General features: G+C 35.6%; 1 protein-coding gene across 4 annotated transcripts; it reads right to left on the reverse strand.

Moving 5' to 3' along the window:
- Window positions 6,205-10,770, reverse strand: LOC109711990 (putative pentatricopeptide repeat-containing protein At1g74580). 4 transcript variants are annotated; one of them, XM_020235390.1, is made up of 5 exons: window positions 10,594-10,770; window positions 7,353-9,875; window positions 6,969-7,063; window positions 6,666-6,778; window positions 6,205-6,513 (listed from the first exon to the last, which is right to left on the reverse strand). In XM_020235390.1, the coding sequence occupies exon 2, from the start codon at window positions 9,859-9,861 to the stop codon at window positions 7,579-7,581; it is 2,283 nt and encodes a 760-aa protein (XP_020090979.1). In that variant the 5' UTR covers window positions 9,862-9,875; window positions 10,594-10,770; the 3' UTR covers window positions 6,205-6,513; window positions 6,666-6,778; window positions 6,969-7,063; window positions 7,353-7,578. The 4 variants fall into 4 exon arrangements, with proteins under 4 accessions (XP_020090979.1, XP_020090978.1, XP_020090977.1 ...); XM_020235389.1 differs by having other exon boundaries at window positions 7,353-9,978; XM_020235388.1 differs by having other exon boundaries at window positions 10,544-10,770.

A 21,810-nucleotide genomic window follows, 5' to 3' on the forward strand; every position in this document is an offset into this window, starting at 1 on the left:
TGCAAATTCTTATCATATTCTTTTTAATCTCTCCTGATCCAAACATACCATTCACTATCAAATATATTCCTCATTCTTATTTTTATTTCCTTGCTGATGCATACCCTCTCTGCTTGTCAATGTATATATATTCTTTAAAAGGAAATTCCATGCTAGTAAGTAAATTAAAGGGGAAAAAATATATTAAAATTATTTTATCACTATATATATTATATTTTAATATATTATTCAGACAATATATTAAAATATTGTGTGAATAGGACTGAGTAGGATTGATGAGGAGGATGAGGGGATGGTGATGTTCACCTGTAGCATCACCTTACCCCCTCTGGCCTGCAATATACTACTATACATTAGTATACTCAATATTTTATGGTAATTCTATGTGTGTGTTAATTAATTATTTATATGATGTCATATATGATTCTTGGTCTATTTGGTTTAAAAATGGTTTGGGCCCATCAAAAAGCGACTCAATTAAAAGCGACCTAAACTCTACACATTTTCTAACGCTTTAGCAATATATATAATATTTCAATGTTTTTCTCACCATATATATATATATATATATTATTTATATATATTATATATATAATATATATTATATAGAGAGAGAGAGAGAGAAGAGTGTCGGTTACTTGCTATCGAAAGTAGGAGCCTTCCGGGGCTTCTGCTTGTTTCGATGTGGGCGATATATATATATATATTATTATACGTAGAGAGAGAGAGAGAGAGAGAGAGAGTGAGTTCTACTGCTATCGAAGTACGGAGCCTTCCGTGCTTCCTGCTTGTTTTCGATGTTGCGATTTTCGAATCGTTGATCGGTTCCGTTAAACTTGATCTAGAGTTATTTGGAGTACTAGAAAATAAATTTTATTATTTTCGTATCATTGATTAGTGATTGAAGAGGTCAAATCAACAAATTTCAATGGCCGTAGTGAGCCGTTTGCAAGTTTACAGGTGTAGAAATATCCAACATCACGTAAATTTTTATAGAAAATTCTTTAAATGATATATAAAACAAGATCAATATCTTTGATTTAAAATTTAATGTCATATTATTACGTTGTAAATTTTTATTTTCAGCCGTTGATTTGAGCCCTTCGTTCACGTAGGCAATGATATCAAAAATCTTCAAATTTATTTCTAGATACTTCAAATACTCTAGATCAAGTTTAACGGAGCCGATGCGACGATTCGAGTCGAACATCGAAAATGAGTTGAAAGCACGGAAGCTCCGTGGCTCGATAGCAATAGTAGCTCACTATATATATATATATATATATATTCAATAAACACCACGTTAATTACCACCACGTTCATATGTGTGTGTGTAGCACCGTCAAATTATAAATTTTTTTATTTCACAAAAATTTTCTAAAGATGTTTTGAAATGAATTGGTTTTGCAGGTCTTGGATAGATGGTAGCTGTAAATGTGGCGATTGGGACGAAATTGATTTTCTCCTTACTAACCAATAAAGTGTTTGGTTGTGTGTTTCAGATTTTGTCAAAACTATTCATAATGTGTTGTCATCTAAAATTAAAGCAATGTCGAAAGCAGTCAATTTTTTTGGGGCACGTTTTTAGAAAAACGAATTCAGGTATTCTCGAACTCAATATTAATTATTAAAGCGATCCACTTCAGATTCGACCAATCTGAATCGATCACTTGGAATGCTTGAATGAAGCTCAAGACACTTCGGTCCTTCATCAACGAACATCAAAAGGATGAAATTCTCACTTCTTCAGAAAAGCTATGCAAGCTGATCAACTAGTTAATGAAAATCTGTCTAGCAAAAAAATATATACTGTGTGATTCTCCTTTGATGATTTTCTCAATTCCATGTCGTTTCATTTTGTTTAAATAAAATTTTCGCTTTCAAACGACTTCCCTCAAAATAAAAAAAAAAGTTTAGCATAAATTTTATATTATATTATATGTTAAAAAAAAGATTTTTTTTTTTTCTATCTATAAATAATGATACAACAAAAATCCAACATTAGGAAAGTGTCGTGTCCCCCTCCAATGACATGAGACAAAGTTTTTGGCCGTGTGACCAAAAAATTCGGTGAGAACATGAATTCCCAAATTATTATGTTGAAAAAAAAAGTGTCGGCCAAAAAGTGTCCAACAAGCGAAGCAGCTTCAAATTTTTTTGAGAGAAAGGTAGCAAGCTACCTGCTTCATTCATTAGGCAAAATGAACTTGGCTTACAAAGTGAAGGCAGCCAGGGCCTCCTAAAGGAAAACCAAAACGAAAGACGGATCAAAAAAACCAAAGAAAAACAAAAATAACCCCAGTGTACTTACCAAAACAACATAGTAAAGCTGGGATAGTAGTTAGGTTGGTAGGTAACCAAGAAGTACACGTTCAACGCGATGCAGGAAGAACATTCACCGGTTAGGAAACGTTTGTCCAGGCTTTGATCAACGCTTCAACTCGCTGTAGGGCCCGGATAGCGTCTGGACTCGTCTCGTGGAAGACGTATTTGTTTCTCTCCGTCCAAACTACCCACCAGATTGCCACCAACCGTGTGAGACTCCGTCTTCTCACCTCGGCATTGGGGGAGTTAGCCGTCTGTAACCACAAGCTTCTGACATCCCCAAAGACTGGTTCAGTGTTAGGCGGGCCCCACGCGCTGATAAAGAGATATTTGACCAGAACACACTCCCTGAACAGGTGATCACAACTTTCCGGAAGCACTGCGCAAAACATACAAAGCGGATCCACCTGACACCCACGACGAATCAATCTATCCGCAGTCAGTAGCCGCTTACGGATTAAGATCCAGACGAAAATTTTGATTTTGGTCGGGATTTTTAAGTTCCACAGGTGGTCCCCAGTCGGGTCTCTCAGACCTGCGTCAGTGATGAAGCCATACAGGGACTTAACTGAAAATATTTGGTTGGATGTCCATCTCCACCTTAGCATATCCGGTGTGTCAGTTGGGCCGTATGTCGAAAGAAGGTTTTTGAGCGCCCTGACTTGTTGTCGAGTATCGATGTCAGTATATGTTGCTAGGCCTCTAGTTATAAATCGCCATCTCCAACCTCTTTCATTCCAGCATTGTGCAACCGTGGCCATGTTGTTCACTAATCTGGAGTAAATTCCGGAAAATAGGGTCCTCAGAGGGATTTCGCCGATCCAAATATCTGACCACAACTTGATATTTTGCCCGTCTCCGAGTTTAAATGAAGTACCACATTTGAAGACCTCTCGACAACTCATCACACTTCTCCACCACTGAGAGTAAGGCCTGAAGGATCTTCCTTCACTCAATGGCCTTCTTCTCGTGTAATATAACGCCATGATTAGTCTCCCCCAAAGTAGCTGCGGCTCATTAAAAAAACGCCACCACCATTTGGTTAGCAGCGCCGTATTCATTGCTTCCATGTCTTTAATCCCCAACCCCCCTTCAATTTTGCTTTTGCATATCGACTTCCAGGCAATTAGGCATGCACCTCCAGAGATTTTGGCGCACCCTTTCCAAAAGAAGGATCTCCTAAGGGCTTCGATTCGTTTTAGTACCCATTGTGGCGCTTTGAAGATAGCTAAGTAGAATAGGGGTATGTTCGTGAGCACCGAGTTTACCAGGGTGATTCTTCCCCCATAAGATAGTAACTTTGCTTTCCAACCTTCTATACGCTCCTCTATACGATTTATTAGAGGGGCCCAGTCTACCCGTCGAAGAGACTTGATGTGAAGCGGCAACCCCAGATAGCGGAAAGGTAGGTTGCCTACTTTGCACCCCAGAATCTCCGCAAGTCTAGTTTCTTTACTCGAGTCGTGGCCGACATAATGGAGTTCCGTTTTGTTTGTATTTATCTTGAGACCCGAGGCCCATTCGAATAACTTCCAGATGAACAGCAAGTTTCTCATATTCGACTTCTTTGGCTCCGAAAAGAATAATGTGTCATCCGCGTATTGCAGGATTACAGTCTGACAGTCGACAGTTGGCCCTATCCCTTCGAGCAACCTGTTACCCCTGGCTGTTTCTGTAATTCTGGCCAGACAATCAGCCACCAAGATGAATAAATATGGGGAGAGCGGGTCCCCTTGTCTCAATCCCTTTCTAGTTTTCAGCCACGTTGTTGGCGCGTCGTTTAAAAGGATGGCAAGTTTAGCATTACAGATACATTGTTCTATCCAGGACCACCATTTTTCGCTGAAACCCAGCCAACGTAGTATACTTTTCAGGAACGACCATCTAACCTTATCGTAAGCTTTCTCGAAGTCCACCTTAATACTGACACACTCCTTATCTGACTTTACACACCAATTGAGAAGTTCACTCGCGGTGACAAACGAGTCTGCTAAGAGTCTATCCTTCAGGAAGGCCGATTGTGAAGGAGAGATGATTTTAGGTAGAATGAGCGCAAGTCTATTTGCCAGCACCTTGGAGATGATTTTCTGAATTCCATTAATGAGGCATATCGGTCGAAAATCATTCACCCTACACGCCCCTTCCTTTTTAGGAATCAGACAAACATAAGAAAAGTCTAACGATGCTGTGCACAATGTGTTTTCTTGCAGCTCCTTGAAGATATTTAAAATGTTGTCCTTAACCGTCTCCCAGAAACGTTGGAAGAAAATAAGCGGAAAACCGTCAGGACCAGGAGCCTTATCACTGCCCAGTTGGAAGGTGGCTTTCTTAACTTCCTCAAAGGTAAAAGGACTAGTCAGTGCCTCTGGTTCGGATATACGGTTCGCTGTGTATAGGTCACTCCAATCTCCCACAGATGAAGGGTCCTCTTCCACCTGCCCAAAGAGTCGTTTGAAGGAGTGTAAAAGGTACGATCTCTTTTGTGCTTAATTGGGGATTTTTGTGGGTACGCCCAAATCTAGCGAAGCTTCCCGAACGTGGGCATCGGCTCGGACCCTTCTTGTCCGTCCCAGGATCTCGTTTTGCGTACCCAATAACTAACCAAACGTGCAATGCAAGCTTAAAAATAGAGGGTAAATTGCTTACTAGTACCTTAGCTTCTGGTAGAGTTTCATTTTAGTCCTCAATTTGAAATTTACCGATCTAAATTCTTAAAAAAAAAGATAAACTACAAATACCACTCATATGGTTTCACACTTTCTCACTTTAGTATCATGTGGTTTATAGTGTATCAAGTTAGTACCCTATGGTTTCATTTTTATTTTTTCGTCAGCTTCTTCGTTAATATTTTGTTAAATTATATATAAAAAACTTTATATACCCTATCTAGATTTATCGAATATTCACTTTAATATCCTTTAGTTTTAATTTTATCACTAATTTAATAAAAAAAAATAGTAAAATTGATAATAAAAAGAAAATATTGAAACCATAGGGTACCAAATTGATACACTTTAAACCACAGAATAATAAAGCAAAAAAGTGCGAAACCACAGGAGTGGTATTAGAAGTTTTTCCTAAAAAATAATTTATTTTAGTTTCTATTCCTATTTATTATGAGAAAAGAAACTACTCTCTAAATTCTTTGCATCTCTATGTTCATGCGCAATGCATCAATTTTGCGATTACTCTCTAATATCCGTTCTACGGACGATCTCTAAAATTAGGATTAAACTAAAATCATTTTAAAAAATTATAATTTTAAATACCAAGTTTAGAAGTTTGAAGACAAAAGTGAGAATTGGTGCAAAGTTGAGGGACTAATTATGCAGTTTACCATTTACAAATGAGTGGGTCAAACCCTTCAAACCCAAGCCTCTTCTCTCTCTTGGGTATGAGAAACTCTCGTGTTTCCCAACGAAGTAAATTAATTCCCTCTTACTTTTGCGAATAATCAATGGATTAGTTTAGCGTAATCAGCTCGTTAAATAAGTTGCATAGAGCAATACTTACGATAATGTTACGGGCATGTCGAATTTTGTTGACCTGATCGAATCGTACGGCTCTGGTTCTTCGAGATATTTGTACTTAGTTGGCCCAAAAGATGACACGTTATTATCGTATTTAAATGGGTCTTTAGGATGCATATAATAATAATAATAATAATAATAATTAAAGATAATTATTATTATGGAAACCATTTCTACAGTTAAAATCGTCAAATTTATCGTGCATCACATATAGCATTCAAAATTTAGATTAGTGATGCATAACAAATTTAACAATCCTGCTATAAAAATAGTCCCCATAAAAGTTATGCTCTTAAAACGCTTTAATATATAAAACTCAAATTTTCTGGGTGTTAATAACTCCAAATAGTTCATTTGAGTAGTACTCCATCTTTTTTTATTAAAAAATATAAAAATCCCAACGCAATGCTTCCACCATACACAACCGTTCTTGGGTTCAGTAGCTCCTGGAAAAGGTCAATTTCGAAAATCACCTCCACAAAGCATTGTAATTAAACATGATGCCTTGTTCGAAAATAGATACATTATATTTTAAACTCGCGTACGAACCGTGAAACATAATTGAGATATACTATTGGACACGGAATGCGGAGTTCTCAAATCCTTTTTCGCAGTTTGCGACTTCAGAAGATTAGCAAGCTGAACAGCCAAGCGCTACCTGCAACATAGTTTTTCCAGTTCATACAATGGTTGTTGACCAACCATAGAAAGAAAAGAGATGCAAGACAGATAAATTTCAAAATAATCCTAGTATTTGATGTATTTAGTAGAAGAAAATTTCTGTGATGGTACAGTGATTAATGGCATTACCTTTAATCAGTGCCGGTGCAAATCCCTTTGCAGCAGCAACACCAATTCAGATCTAACATGAAACAGCACATGGATCCACCGTTGTTCTTAACAAGGTTCTGCGAAAAACTCTCCTGCAGTGATTTTTTTTTACCTTCATTTTTCTTTAAAAAAGTAAGGGTAGGAGGGGAGCCTAAAGGCAGAGCTTGATTGAAGATAGATTGATGTCGCAAACGGAAAAAAATGAAAGCAGCAGGAGAATAAAACTGCGGCTGGGAAGCTAATAATGGTTAGATACATTGGAAGAGAAGGGAATCTCCTTACTTTTGGTTACGTAACTTGCTCGTGGTTTTGGCTCAGAACGTCGTCTTTGGTCTCTGTTGGGCCCCCTCTCCACCATGCATATATCCACAACAAAGCTAGAAAGATGACACGATGCAGAAAGAGTCATTTAATAAGAACAAAAACAAATTAAGGCATTAGTTAGAGACAGAAAACAGATGACTATCATATTCTAGGTAACTGGATGGCACATTAGTTCCACAGAAACTAAATATTGCGTTAAACAGTCATACCCTATCACAAGAAATACATTCGACGAGAAATAATTAGAATAGAGGAATATAATTATTGAAGTGCTACTAAGGTAACTGCTTGAAAGATGCGAAGAAAGAAAACTATGAATGTGAGAGGACCATTAACTCTTACCTTCCATTCAGGGGAACTTGGTTACTCTCAATGTACCTTGATTACCCTCAATAGTAAAGGATTTCATCTCTTAAGGGATCTTGAGTTGCTTATAGTTCTTGCGTTTGGTTAGTTCCAATCTTACAAGATTGCGTTTCTTCAGGAGGACAATGTGATAGAAGGTACTCATTCAGCTTTCAAAAATGTGCTCAATTAGAGTGTTGACCAGCACAGCGAGTCAGCGACCTTAGATTAATTTCAACCATCGCCTTTTCCTCACCACTTTACTATTTCTAATTCCATCATAAAGAAGTTCATAGGCATGGTAAGTGATGTGACCTTTCTTCAACATTTCCTCTACAAGGATCTTCGGTGCTGCTATTGCCTTCTTATCGGCACTCAAAATGGTATGGACTACTTCAGGAACTACTCCATTCCTCACCATAATCAAAATGATACCAACAGCTTCATCAGATCTGTGGTTTACAGAAAGACAATTTATTACACGTCCAAAGGTTGCCATTGATGGAATATGTCCCTCATTAACCATACTAATAAGAAAATTATACGCCCTGTCGACATTTCCACTCTTGCAGTATCCATCTATAAGGACACGGTACGTATATGCATCAGGTGAACAACCCTTGCTGACCATCTCACTAAAAATTTTCTCAGCCATATGCATGTTCAGTTTGCTAGAATAAGCACTGATCATAATATTATATGAATCAATTGTAGGAGAGAACTTTTCGTGCTCCAATTTACGAAAAATTTCATGTGCTCCATCGAGATTGCTATTCCTACAAAAGCCATGAATCAAAGTATTGAAACTAACGATGTCAGGACTCAATCCTTCACTCCTCATCTTCACTATGATCTCTGAAGCCTCCTCCATTTTATGGGCCTTACAGAGATTCTCAATTAATATGTTATACGTGATAACGTTAGGGCGACAACCCTTTGAGACCATTTCATTAAACACTTCCAAAACATCTTTTGTCTTCCCAGCCTTGCAGAGGCCATTCAACACAGAGTTGTAAGTGACAGAATCAGGGGTGACCCCATGGGTCCACATCCTTTCAACAAGCAGTAAAGCACTATCCAATTTTAATTTCTTACAGTACCCATCAATCAATGTGTTAAAAGTAAACACATCCGGGAGATAACCCTTTACTATGGCATCATTCAAGAGAACATGGGCATCAGAAACATTACCCATCTTGCATAGCCCATTTATGATGATATTGTATGTCCAAATATCTGGATTACAGCCATTTTCTAACATCTCATTCATGACCTCCAACGCCTGTAAGATTAAGCCTTGTCGAGAGAGACCCTTTATAAGCGAGTTGTACACAAGAATATCGGGCTTCAAGGCTTTGCTTTTAGCCTCGTTAAATAATTCCAGAGCCCTATTGATGTCACCTTCCTGACACATACCATTAATGAGAGAGCAATATGTTACTCGATCAGGGGCAAATCCCTTAAAAACTGCATCCTTTAAGATTTCAGAAGACTTTTGTACCATACCTATTTTGCAATACCCATCTATAATAGTATTGTAGGTAAAATCATCTGGAGCGCAGCCTTGATTTACCATTTTGTGTAGATAGTTCTCAGCCTCAAGAACCTTAGCGTTCTTGCACAAGCCGCTTATAAGTGTATTATAAGTGATCGCATCAGGAACCATGTTACTATCCAAATTTTCCAACAAAGAGATGGCCTCTGTCAACTTGCTTTCTTTGCAGAGCCCCTGAATCAGTATATTGTATGTAAATAAATTTAGGGACATGCCTCGCTTCATAACCTTGGCAAGAAGTTTATTGCTTTCTAAAACTTCACCTTTTTTACAAAGCACATGCATTACCTTGTTAAAGGTAACTATATCAGGGAAAATTTCTCTTCTAAGCATTTCGTCGAACAGATCATACGCCTCAACTTGAAAATTATCTTCATAAAGTCCACAGATCACTGTACAATACGCAACTGCTATCGCATCATAACCTCTTTCTTGAATGTTTCTAAGAAGCCTAAGAGCTGCGTGGGGTCTTCCTGTTCTGCAGAAGGATTTTATTCTAACGGTAAAGGTGTGGACATCTGGAATAACTTTCTTATCCAGCATCCTCAGATACACTTTGTGAGCTTGATCATAGTATCTATATTCAACCAAGATGTTCATAATTACATTATAAGATATAACGGTCGGCTCACAACCGAAAAAGTCCATTTGCTCAAACACATTGACAGCCTCTTGAAGCCTCCCTCCTTTCCCATAGCTTTTCATCGCACTAACGTACACTTCTTCAAGAAAAGAATTGTCAATATTAGATCTCATTTCTGAGATAACAGTCTCCATGGCCTTAAACTCGCCATGGAGTCCAAGTTTATCGACCATACATTTGTAGGTGTAGAGTGTATGCCTGAATCCATCGTCTTTTGCTGCAGAATTGAACATATCAAGAGCCCTAAGAGGTTCCTTCTGGTGCCTTATGACAGCAGCCACATGTCTAGGAAGCAGAGTTCGGCTCATTCCAGTGCTACATGCTATTAGCAATGACGTGCATCGATCAAATCAAGCATTCAATATATTACTCCAAAATCCTAATTCCGAAAGGCTCGAAAAGTTGCCGAATTGCAAAACATAAACCTAAGCAAGAGAAATGTGGCAGTTATTTGATTAAGAACTACATCCTTTGTGTTATTTATCCACCAAAGAGAACATCAATGCGTAACTTAAATATAGATTATCGCTAAGCAAAATTGCACAAAACCTATATCTCTACACGTGATTTCTAAGGCCAAAATTAAAACAAAAATAAAGAGAAAATTAAAGAAGAAGACAACGATCTTTTCATATTGTTCACATATCCAAATTTGTGGCTAAAATTTAACCTTTGATAGATTGGTGGGCATTAACATCTATATTAATCTCAAAACTGAATCAACCTCTTCCATTCGACATAAAGAGTAACAGCTATAATTAGTTTTGCTTAGTTCATAAAAAAAGCCTTCTAAAGGACTAAACCCTACACTCACAACTACTTCCAAAAACCTAATTTTTGCTGTGATACCATGATAAATCAAACGAAAAAGGTAGTGGACAAAACCTATCATTGCAATGTTCGCGACAATGGTCATCAAAATCCCAATAATAAAAAGTAGGAACAAACACCGTAGGTAAGGAGGGGACATTCATTAGTAGAGAAAAGAACCTCGAGAGGAGATGAGGAGAAGGGAACGGTTTTTGGCTTTTGATGCTCACATGGAGTAGAGCGGTTTCCTTCTCTTTTATGAACAAAGAGCTCTCTCTCTCATTCCATGGCGCACCTCCCCCCTCTCCGATCCTCCGTGCGCTCAATCTCATCGGAGGACGAGGAAGAAGAAGATGATAGGGAGCCCGCTCACTGAAAATAGAACGAGAAATCTCCACCGTCCGATCACCCTAGAGGGGATTCCACTAACCGGAGAAACTATTGCGTACACTGGGTGTATACAAGCACATCGTATGAACCATAAAACAACGAGTAATAGGAGCAATGCCTCTTGGTACACCTAATTTACTAGCAATGCACCCGCGCTTTACTGCAAGTAAAATGAATATATTTTTAATTATATTTTTAGAATATAGGATATATATATATATATATATACTAGTAAAATGTACGTGCAAATGCACATAACAATTTTTTTTTATCTACATCAAATATTTTTATATACTTTTTAATTTTTGATGAATCAAATTTAAATATGTGTTTTAAACTAAAAGCATCAAATTTTAATTCACAATTAAACTCAAATCTTAATTTTAATATAAAATAGATGAATAGGAATGCTATTTTTTAACAAATTAATCTAAACCGTTTGTTTTTATTTGAGATATTTTTTAACAATGTTATAATCGTTCGTAGGATTGAATTTGTAGATGGATGAGGATGCTATTTTTTAATAGATTGATTATAATGTTCTTATTTGTGATATTTTTTTAACAAATTGGTCATAACCATTTTTAGAAAGAGATTTAATAGATTGTATACACGTTATTTTTATTTAAGATATTTTTAACAAATTAATGCATAACCATTCATAGGGAATATTTTTTATTCCTTTTGGATTCGTCTGTCATGTCTGGAATTCCTTACGCTTTATATATAGTTATAGATATATATATATATATATATTATATATATATATATATAATATATAATATATATATATATTATATTAGGTGGAATTACTATTAATAGTAAACGCTTTTTTGCTATCAAGTTTTTAATATAGTATATAAACATATTGTTTAACATTTGATTTTGAAAAAGATGAAATTTTCTGAACAGAAAGTAATTTTAATAAGTATATTATTATTTGTGCTAGTACATATCATCTTTTGTGTATTATTTTATTTTTTATTTTTTGATTCTATTTAGTAGTTATTTTTATCGACCATGCAGCATGTCAAGAATTAGGAGAGTGTTTCAATTGAATTATAATTAAGAGGCAAGAATACTCAAATAAAAATAATTAAGGGTCGTTAAATATTAATCAAATTAATATAGTGAGGGTCTACTCAAAGTGGTATTTAGTCGAACTCATTGACTGCACTGGGCAAGTGTGTATATATCTCTACACACCAATAAATTTGTAAAATAGAGATGTTAAAATTAAATTTTAGTTAATTTAATTTAGTTTTATATATTTAAATAACTTATACGTGAATATTTATAAAATTTTAATATAGTTATTTAAAATAAAATTTATATTTTTCTGATTGGTACATGATGCCCCATTGCACCATAATGGACATACGTCAACAAACTATAGCTCTTACTATTGAAAATTAATTGCTTGCACCAATGTATGTGTATATTTTATAAAATACTGTAAATTGTATGCTAGATAATGTGAAAAATAATATTTTAATCATATGTTAATAAATTTATTTCATGGATTTTATTGTCTGTATATAAAAAATAAAATTTAGATGTTGTATTAAATTTGTATTAAGAATTTTATGATGCACGGTGATGCACCGAATATTGGCCCTAGATATGTGTGATAAGAGGGCAGAGGGCCTCAAATGACTCGTCATTGCTGAAAAAGTATTCTGCCTCACTTGGAGTATGGGTGTACGATCATAAATACCAATAAACTTGTACTGATAAAGTACCAAAAAAAATTCTAACTAAAATCTATATTAATTAAATTTATTTTATGATACTTTAAATATCTTTATATTAACAAATATAAAATTTAAATATATATATTAAAATAAAATAATATTTTTTAAGGATTATAGTGCACTGGGATGGTCTACGATGCACCGGGTGTATCGAGTCATTGAGTAGACACGTGTCAAGTAAAGAACAATGCTCCACGAACTTTAGTATATAATAATAGATAATAGATAATAGATTTGATGTGCCATAAATCATTCAAATATCTATACCTATATATATATATATATTATATATATACAAAACTATAAATTTTGGATACTAAATAAATAATATTTTTTTCTATCATTGATTATGGGGGTATTAAATGTTTATATTTGTTAAGATTCTATTTGAATGTCTGAAGAAGCTATATGTTTGTCAAGAACTTAAAATTTTTTTCAAAGTTCTCCTTTGCAATTATTCAAACTTCAAAAGAAATATCTATTAAAGATTTTGCTCAAATCTTCTGAAAGTATTTTTACCAATCTCAAGCTATGAACGTAGATATCGAAGAGTCAAGTCTCTTAAAATTTTTAGAAGATGTAATTAATATAGGCTTTTGGAAGCTCGTACCCTCTCGTTTTGACTTGTAGTTTTTACTATATTGCCGTCTTTTTATTTATTCTCTGAAAAGTGATCTACATATATCTATGGCCTCCACCCAAACTCCAGAGACTCCTCACTTGTAATCATCTATTCTCAAGTAATATAATACCAAACCAACTGTCTCTAGCGCAATTAGCAAATAACTTGATGGTTGATACAAAAAAAAAAAAAAAAAANGTTATTTTTGTCGACCAATGCAAGCAATGTCAAGAATTGGGAGAGTGTTTCAATTGGATTAATATTTTATCGACCTTTAATTATTTTTATTTTTTACTTTTCTGATTCTATTTAGGTTATTTTTATCGACCAATGCAAGCAATGTCAAGAATTAGGAGAGTGTTTCAATTGAATTAATAATTAACAGGCAACGAATAACTCAAATAAAAATAATTAAAGGTCGATAAAATATTAATCAAATTAATATAGTTGAGGGTCTAACTCAAAGTGGTATTTAGTCGAACTCATTGACTGCACTGGCCAAGTGTGTATATATCTCATACACACCAATAAATTTGTAAAATAGAGATGTTAAAATTAAATTTTAGTTAATTTAATTTAGTTTATAATATTTAAAATAACTATACGTGAATATTTATAAATTTTAGATATAGTTATTAAAATAAAATTATATTTTTCTGATTGGATCCATGATGCCCCCATTGCACCAATAACTGGACATACGTCAACAAACAATAGCTCTTACTATTGAAAATTATTGCTTGCACCCAATGTATGTGTATATTTTATAAATACTGATAAATTTGTATGCTAGAAATGTGAAAAATAATATTTTAGAATAAAATATAATTAATTAAATTTATTTCATGGCATTTTTATGTCTGTATATTAAAAAAATAAAATTTAGATCTGTATCAAGCATCAATTCATTTGCTAATTGCGGCTAGAGACAGTTGTTTGGTATTATATTAACTTGAGAGTATATGATTACAAGTGAGAAGTCTCTGGAGTTTGGTGGAGCATAGATATATGTAGAATCTTTTTCAGAGAATAAATAAAAAGACGGCAAAATAGTAAAGTACAAGTCAAAGACGAGAGGTACAAGCTTTAAAAGCTATACTAATTACATCCTTCTAAAAATTTTAAGGAAACTTGACTCTTCGAGTCTAACGTTCATATCGAGATGTAAAGATACTTCAGAAATTTGAAGCAAAAATTCTTTAGTAATATTCCTTGTAAAATTTAATAATTGCAGAAGAAGAATTTGAAAAAAAATTAAAAAATTCTTGATGCAAACATATAGTTTCTACAAACGATCAAAAGAGATCTTACAAATTAAACAGTGTTAATACCCCATAATCAATTGATGAAAAAAAATATTATTTATTATTCTCCAAAATTTAAGTGTTTGTATATTATTTGAAATGATTTATGACACATCAAATAAATTGGTGTACACAAGAAGCAATTGCTCCTAATTATTAACATCGATTGTTTTTATGAGTTCATCGCGATGTGCTTGTATACACCCATTACGCAATAAGTTTTCTCCGGTTAGTGAATCGCTCGCAGGTTGATCGGACGGTGGAGATTTCCTCGTTCTATTTTCAGTGAGCGTGCTCCCTAATCTCTTCTTCCTTCTTCTCGTCCTCCGATGAGATTTGAGCGCACGGAGGATCGGAGAGGGGAAGGTGCGCGCATGGAATGAGAGAGAGAGCTCTTTGTTCGTTAAAAGCGAAGGAAACGCTCTACCCATGTGAGCATCAAAGCCAAAAACCGTTCCCTTCTCCTCATCTCTCTCCGAGGTTCTTTTCCCTACTAATGAATGTCCTCCTTACCTAGGTGTTTGTTCCTACTTTTTGTTATTTGGGATTTTGATGACCATGTGTCGCGACAATTGAATGATAAGTTTTGTCCACTACTTTTTCGTTTGATTTATCATGGTATCACAGGAAAATTAGTTTTGGAAGTAGTTGTGAGTGTAGGGTTTAGTCCTTTATGAAGGCTTTTTTTATGAATAAGCAAACTAATTATTAGCTGTTACTTTAGTCGAATGGAAGAGGTTGATTCAGTTTAGAGATAAATATAAGTGTTATGCCACCAATCCTATCAAAGGTTAATTTTAGCCACAAATTTGGATATGTTGAACAATTTGAACAAGATCGTTTTCTTCTTTAATTTTCCTCTTTATTTTTGTTTTAATTTTGGCCTTGAGAATCATCCGTGTAGAGATATAGGTTTTGTGCAATTTTGCTTAGCGATAATCTATATTTAAGTTACGCATTGATGTTCTCTTTGATGGATAAATAACACAAAGGATGTAGTTCTTAATCAAGTAACTGCCACATTCTCTTGCTTAGGTTATGTTTGCAATTCGGCAACTTTTCGAGCCTTTCGGAATTAGGATTTGGAGTAATATATTGAATGGCTTGATTTGATCGATGCACCTCATTGCTAATAGAAATGTAGCACTGGAATGACCGAACTCTGCTTCCTAGACATGTGCTGCTGTCAATAGGCACCAGAAGGAACCTCTTAGGGCTCTTGATATGTTCAATTCTGCGCAAAAGACGATGGATTCTTAGGCAGACACTCTTACACATACAAATGTATGGTCGATAAACTTGGACTCCATGGCGAGTTTAAGGCCATAGGAGCTGTTATCTCAGAAATGAGATCGAATATTGCCAATTCTTTTCTTTGAAGAAGTGTACGTTAGTGGCGATGAAAAGCTATGGAAAGGAGGGAGGCTTCAAGAGCTGTCAATGTGTTTGAGCAAATGGATTTTTCGGTTGTGAGCCGACGGTTATATCTTATAATGTAATTATGAACATCTTGGTTGAATATAGATACTATGATCAAGCTGCACAAAGTGTATCTGAGGATGCTTGGATAAGAAAGTTATTCGCAGATGTCGCACACCTTTACCGTTAGAATAAATCCTCTGCAGAACAGGAAGACCCAAAACAACGCAGCTCTTAGGCTTCTTAGCAAAAATCAAGACGAGGTTAGATGCGATAGCAAGTTGCGTATTGACAGTGATCTGTGACTTTATGAAGAAATTATTTTCAAAGTTGAGGCGTATGCATACGTTCGACGAAATGCCTTTAGAAGAGAATTTCCCTTGATATAGTTTACCTTAACAAGGTAATCATGTGCTTTGATAAAAAAGGTGAAGTTTTAGAGAAAGCCAAGTAAACTCTTGCCAGGTTATGAAAGGAGGCATGTCCCTAAATTATTTACATACAGAATATACTACTGAATTCCAGGCGCTCTGAAGAAAGCAAGTTGAGCAGAGGCCATCTCTTATTTGGAAATTGGATAGTCAACACTGGTTCCTCGATGCGATAACTTATAATACGCTTATAAGCGGCTTGTGCAAAGAATGCTACAGGTCTTGAGGCTGAGACTATCTACAAAAATGGTAAATCATGGCTGCGCTCAGAAGATTTTACCTACAATAACTATTTATAGATGGGTATCATTTGCAAAACTAGGTATGGTACAAAAGTCTTCTGAAACTAAAGGTGCAAGTTTTTAAGGGATTTGCCCTTGTCGACGTAACTATATTGCTCTCATTAATGGTATGTGTCAGAGAAGGTGACATCAATAGCGGGCTCTGGATTCATTTAACGAGGCCTAAGAAGCAAGCCTTGAAGCCCGAACTCCTTGTCTTACGAACTCGCTTTATAAAGGGTCTGCTCCTCGACCAAGACGCTTAATCTACAGCATGGAGGTCATGAATGAGATGTTAGAAATGGTGTAATCCGATATTTTGGACATACAATATCATATATAATGGGCTATGCAAGATGAGGTAATGTTCTGATGCCCATGGTTCTCTTGAATGTGCCATAGTAAAAGGTATCTCCCGATGTGTTTTACTTTTAACACATTGAATTGATGGGTACTGTAAGAAATTAAATTGGATAGTGGCTTTACTGCTTGTTGAAAGATGTGGAACCATGGGTCCACCCTGTTCTGTACTATAGAACTCTGTGTTGAATGCGCCTTGCAAGCTGGGAGACAAAAGATGTTTTGGAAGTGTTAATGAATGGTCCTCAAGGGTGTTGCCCTAAGTTATCCACGTATACTATTAATTGAGAATCTCTGTAAGTGCCATAAAAATGAGGAGGCTTCAGAGATCATAGTGAAGATGAGGAGTGAAGGGATTGATCTGACATTATCGTTAGTTTGCATACTTTGATTCATGGCTTTTGTAGAATAGCAATCCTCGATTGGGCACTGAAATTTTTACGTAGAATTGGAGCACGACAAGTTCTCTCCTACAATTGATTCATATAGATATTAGTGATTCAGTGCTTATTCTAGACAAAACTGAACATGCATATGGCTGAGAAAATTTTTAGTGAGATGTCAGCAAGGGTTTGTTTCAGCGCTGATGCATATACGTACAGTGTCCATTATAATGGATACTCGCAAGAGCGGAAATGTGCAGACCAGGGCGTATAATTTTCTTATTTATAATGGTTAATGAGGGACATATTCATCAATGGCACAGCTTGACGTGTATAAATTGTCTTTCATGTAAACCACAGATCTGATGAGCTGTTGGTATCATTTTGATTATTGGTCGAGGAATGGAGTAGGTTCCTGAAGTAGTCTACATTTTGAGATGCCGATAAGAGGCAATAGCAGCCCGAGATCGGTTGTAGAGGAAATGTGAGAAAGGTCACATCACTTACAATGCGTGTATGAAGCTTCTTTATGATGGAATTAGAAATAGTAAAAGTGAGTGCCGGAACCAGGCGCGACTGCTTGACCACTTAATCCCTCAATGTCCCGGCTCGTCGCTGTCGCCTGGCTCAACACCCTCTCACCCATCTGAGCCACACTTTTTGCAAAGCCTCGAATGAGTACCCTTCCTATCACACTTCGTCCCCTGACGAAACTCTCGGAACTAACAAACGCAAGAACTATAAGCAACTCAAGATCCTTAGAGATGAAATCCCTTTACTATTGAGGTAATCAAGGTACATGGGAGTAACAAGTTTCCCCTCGAATGGAAGTAAGAGTTATGTCCTTGCCATTATAAAGTTTTCTAATTCTTCGCATCTTCTAAGCAGTCTAGTAGCACTCTCACCTAATTATATTCCTCTATTCTAATTATTTTCTCGTCGAATGTATATCTTGTGATAGGTATTGACTGTTTATGCCAATATTTATTTCTGTGGACTAATGTGCGCATCGCAGTTAGCCTAGAATAATGATAGTCAGTCTGTTTCATGTCTCTAACTAATAGCCTTATTTGTTTTTGTTCATTATTAACTGACTCTTTTTGGCATCGGTCATCTTTCTAGGCTTTGTTGGTGATATATGCATGGTGGAGAGGGGGCCAACAGAGACCAAGACGACGTTCTGAGCCAAAAACCACGAGGCAAGTTACGCTAACCAAAAGTAAGGAGATTCCCTCTTTCCAATGTATCTAACCATTATTGAGCTTCCGCGGCCGCAGTTTTTATTCTCTGGCTGCTTTCATGTTTTCTAGTTTGGCGACATCGAATCTATCTTCATCAAGCTTCTGGCTTTAGGGCCTCCCCTCCTACCTTTAGATTTTTTAAATAAAAATAGAAGGTAAAAAAATCACTGCAGAGAGTTTTTGTTCGGCAGAACCTTGTTAAGAACAACGTGGACTCCTGTGGCTGTTTCATGTTAGATCTGAATTGGTGTTGCTGCTGCAAAAGGGTTTGCACCGCACTGATTAAAAGGTAATGCCATTAATACTGTACCATCATCAGAAATTTCTTCTACTACAATACACAAATACTAGGATTATTTTGAAATTTATCTGTCTTGGCATCTCTTTCTTTCTATGGATTAGTCAAACCATTGTATGAACTGGGAAAAACTATACGTTGGCACGGTAGCGCTTGGCAGTTCAGCTTGCTGATCTTCTGAAGTCGCAAACTGCGAAAAGATTGAGAATCCCGCATTCCGTATCCAATAGGCATATTCAATTTTTTTTATGTTCATTCGCGAGTTTAAAACTATAATGTATCTATTTCCGGAACCAAGAATGTTAATTACACATGCTTGTGGAGGTGTGAATTTTCGAAATTGACGCTTTTCGCAGGAGCTCTGACGCAAGAACGGTTTGTGATATGGTGGGCTGCGTTGGGATTTTTATATTTTTTTACATAAAAAAAGATGGAGTACTACTCACGGAACTATTTGGGAGTTTTAACTCAGAAATTGAGTTTTAATATATTAAAAGGCGTTTAAGAGCATAAGTTTTATGGGGGCTATGTTTATAGCAGGATGGTTAAATTTATTATGCATCACTCAATCTAAATTTGAATGCTATAATGTGATGGCACGATAAATTTGACGATTTTAATGTAGAAATGGTTTCGCAATAATATACATTATCTTTATTATTATTATTTTATTATTATTATATGGCATCCTAAAGACCATTAAATACGATATAACGTGTCAATCTTTGGGCAACTGAAGTACATATCTCGAAGAACCCAGCGCCGTGACGAGTTGATCAGGTCAACAAATTCGACATGCCCGTAACATTATCGTAAGTATTGGTCTATGCACTTATTTAACGAGCTGATTACGCTAAACTAATCCATGATTGATTCGCAAAAGTAAGAGGGAAATTAATTTTCTTCGTTGGGAACCCGAGAGTTTTCTCATACCAAGAGAGAGAAGAGGCTTGGGTTTGAAGGGTTTGACGCCACTCATTTGTAAATGGTCAACTGCATAATTAGTCCTTCAACTTTGAACCAATTCTCACTTTAATGACTTCAACACTTCTAACTTGGTATTGTTGAAAAATTTATAATTTTTTACAGTGATCTAGTTTTTAATCCTAATTTTAGAGATCGCGTCCGTGAACGGATATTAGAGCTTATCGCACAATTGAATGCTTCGCGGTCGAACAATAGAGATGCCAGAGAATTTAGAGAGTAGTTTCTTTTCTCAATAAATAATAGGAACTAGAAATGAAATAAATTTTTTTTTAGGAAAAACTTCAGAATACACTCATGTGTTTTTGCATTTTTTTACTTTATTATTACTGTGGTTTAAAGTGATAGTGAATTTTGGTAGCCTATGGTTTCAGTATTCTCTTTTATTATTAATCTTTAACTAATTTTTTTTATTAAATTAGTGATACATTAAAACTAAAGATATTAAAGTAATATCGATAATCTAGGTGGCGGTATATGAAGTTTTTTATATATAATTTAACAAAATTTAACGAATAAGTGACGAAAAGATAAAAATGAAACGCATATGGTATACCTTGATAACACTATAAATCACATGAGTACTAAAGGAGACAGTGTGAAACCAATAGGAGTGGATATTTGTAGTTTAACCCCCTTTTTTCTAAGATTTAGATCGGTAAATTTCAAATTGAGGGGATAAAATGAAACTGTAACAGAAGTTAAGGTACTAGTAAGCATTTAACCCTCTATTTTTAAGCTTGGATTGCACGTTTGGTTAGTTTATTGGGTAGCAAAAACGAGATCCTGGACGGACAAGAAGGTCCGAACCGATGCCCACGTTCGGGAAGCTTCGGTAGATTTTGGGCGTACCCAAAAAAATCCCACTTAATTTGAAGCTGCTTCGCCTTGTTGGCACTTTTGGCCGACCAGTTTTTTTTCAACCTAATAATTTTGGGAATTCATAGTTCTACCGAATTTTTTTGGTCAATGCTCCTGGCCAAAAACTTTGTCTCATGTCATTGAGGGGACCGACATTTTCCTACATGTTGGATTTTTTGTTGTATCAGTTATTTATAGAATAGAAAAAAATAGAATCTTTCTTTAAGCAGATAATATAATATAAATTTTATGCAAAACTTTTTTTTTTCTTATTTTTGATGGAAGTCGTTTGAAGCGAAAATTTTATTAACAACAATGAAATGACATGGAATTGAGAAAATATACACAAGAGAATCACACATTATATATTTTTTTGCTTAGACAGATCCTGCATTAACTAGTTGATCAGCTTGCTAGAGCTTTTCTGGAGAAGTGAGACAGTTCATCCTTTTGACGTTCGTTGATTGAAGGACCGAAGTGTTTTGAGCTTCATTCCAAGCATTCCAGTGATTGATATCGGATTGGCTCGAATCAGAATGAATGGATCGTTTTAATAATAAATACTGAAGCGGAGAATGATTTGAATTCGTATTTTCTAAAAGGTGCCCCCAAAAAAATTGACTGCTTTCGACAATTGTTTTAATTTTAGATGACAACACATTACTGATAGTTTTGATAAAATCTGAAACACATAGCTAAACACTTACTCGATTAGTAACGAGACAAATGCCCCCATTTCGTCCCGAATCCCACATTTACAGGCTAGCATCTATCCAGACCTGCAAAACTAAATTCATTAGCAGAACATCTTTCGAAATTTTTGTAAAATAAAAAATTTATAATTTGACGTGTACACACAACAATTGAACGTGGTGGTAATTACGTTGTGGTTATTGAATATATAATATATATAGAGCCTGTTTATGTTGCTTAAGATAAACATTTTGTGGCTTGGTAATTTTTATACACATTAGATTTATGTCTTTGATCATTTTTCACCGTTAGATTTGACTATTCACGAACGCACGCACTCACCCTAGGAGCGCACAGTCGTCATCACTACACCGAGCCTTTTTTAAGCCAATGGCTAAAAATCTAAAAGCACCAACACTTGGTACT

This window comes from Ananas comosus, linkage group 6 (genome assembly GCF_001540865.1).
Source record: "Ananas comosus cultivar F153 linkage group 6, ASM154086v1, whole genome shotgun sequence".
NCBI lineage: Eukaryota > Viridiplantae > Streptophyta > Magnoliopsida > Poales > Bromeliaceae > Ananas > Ananas comosus.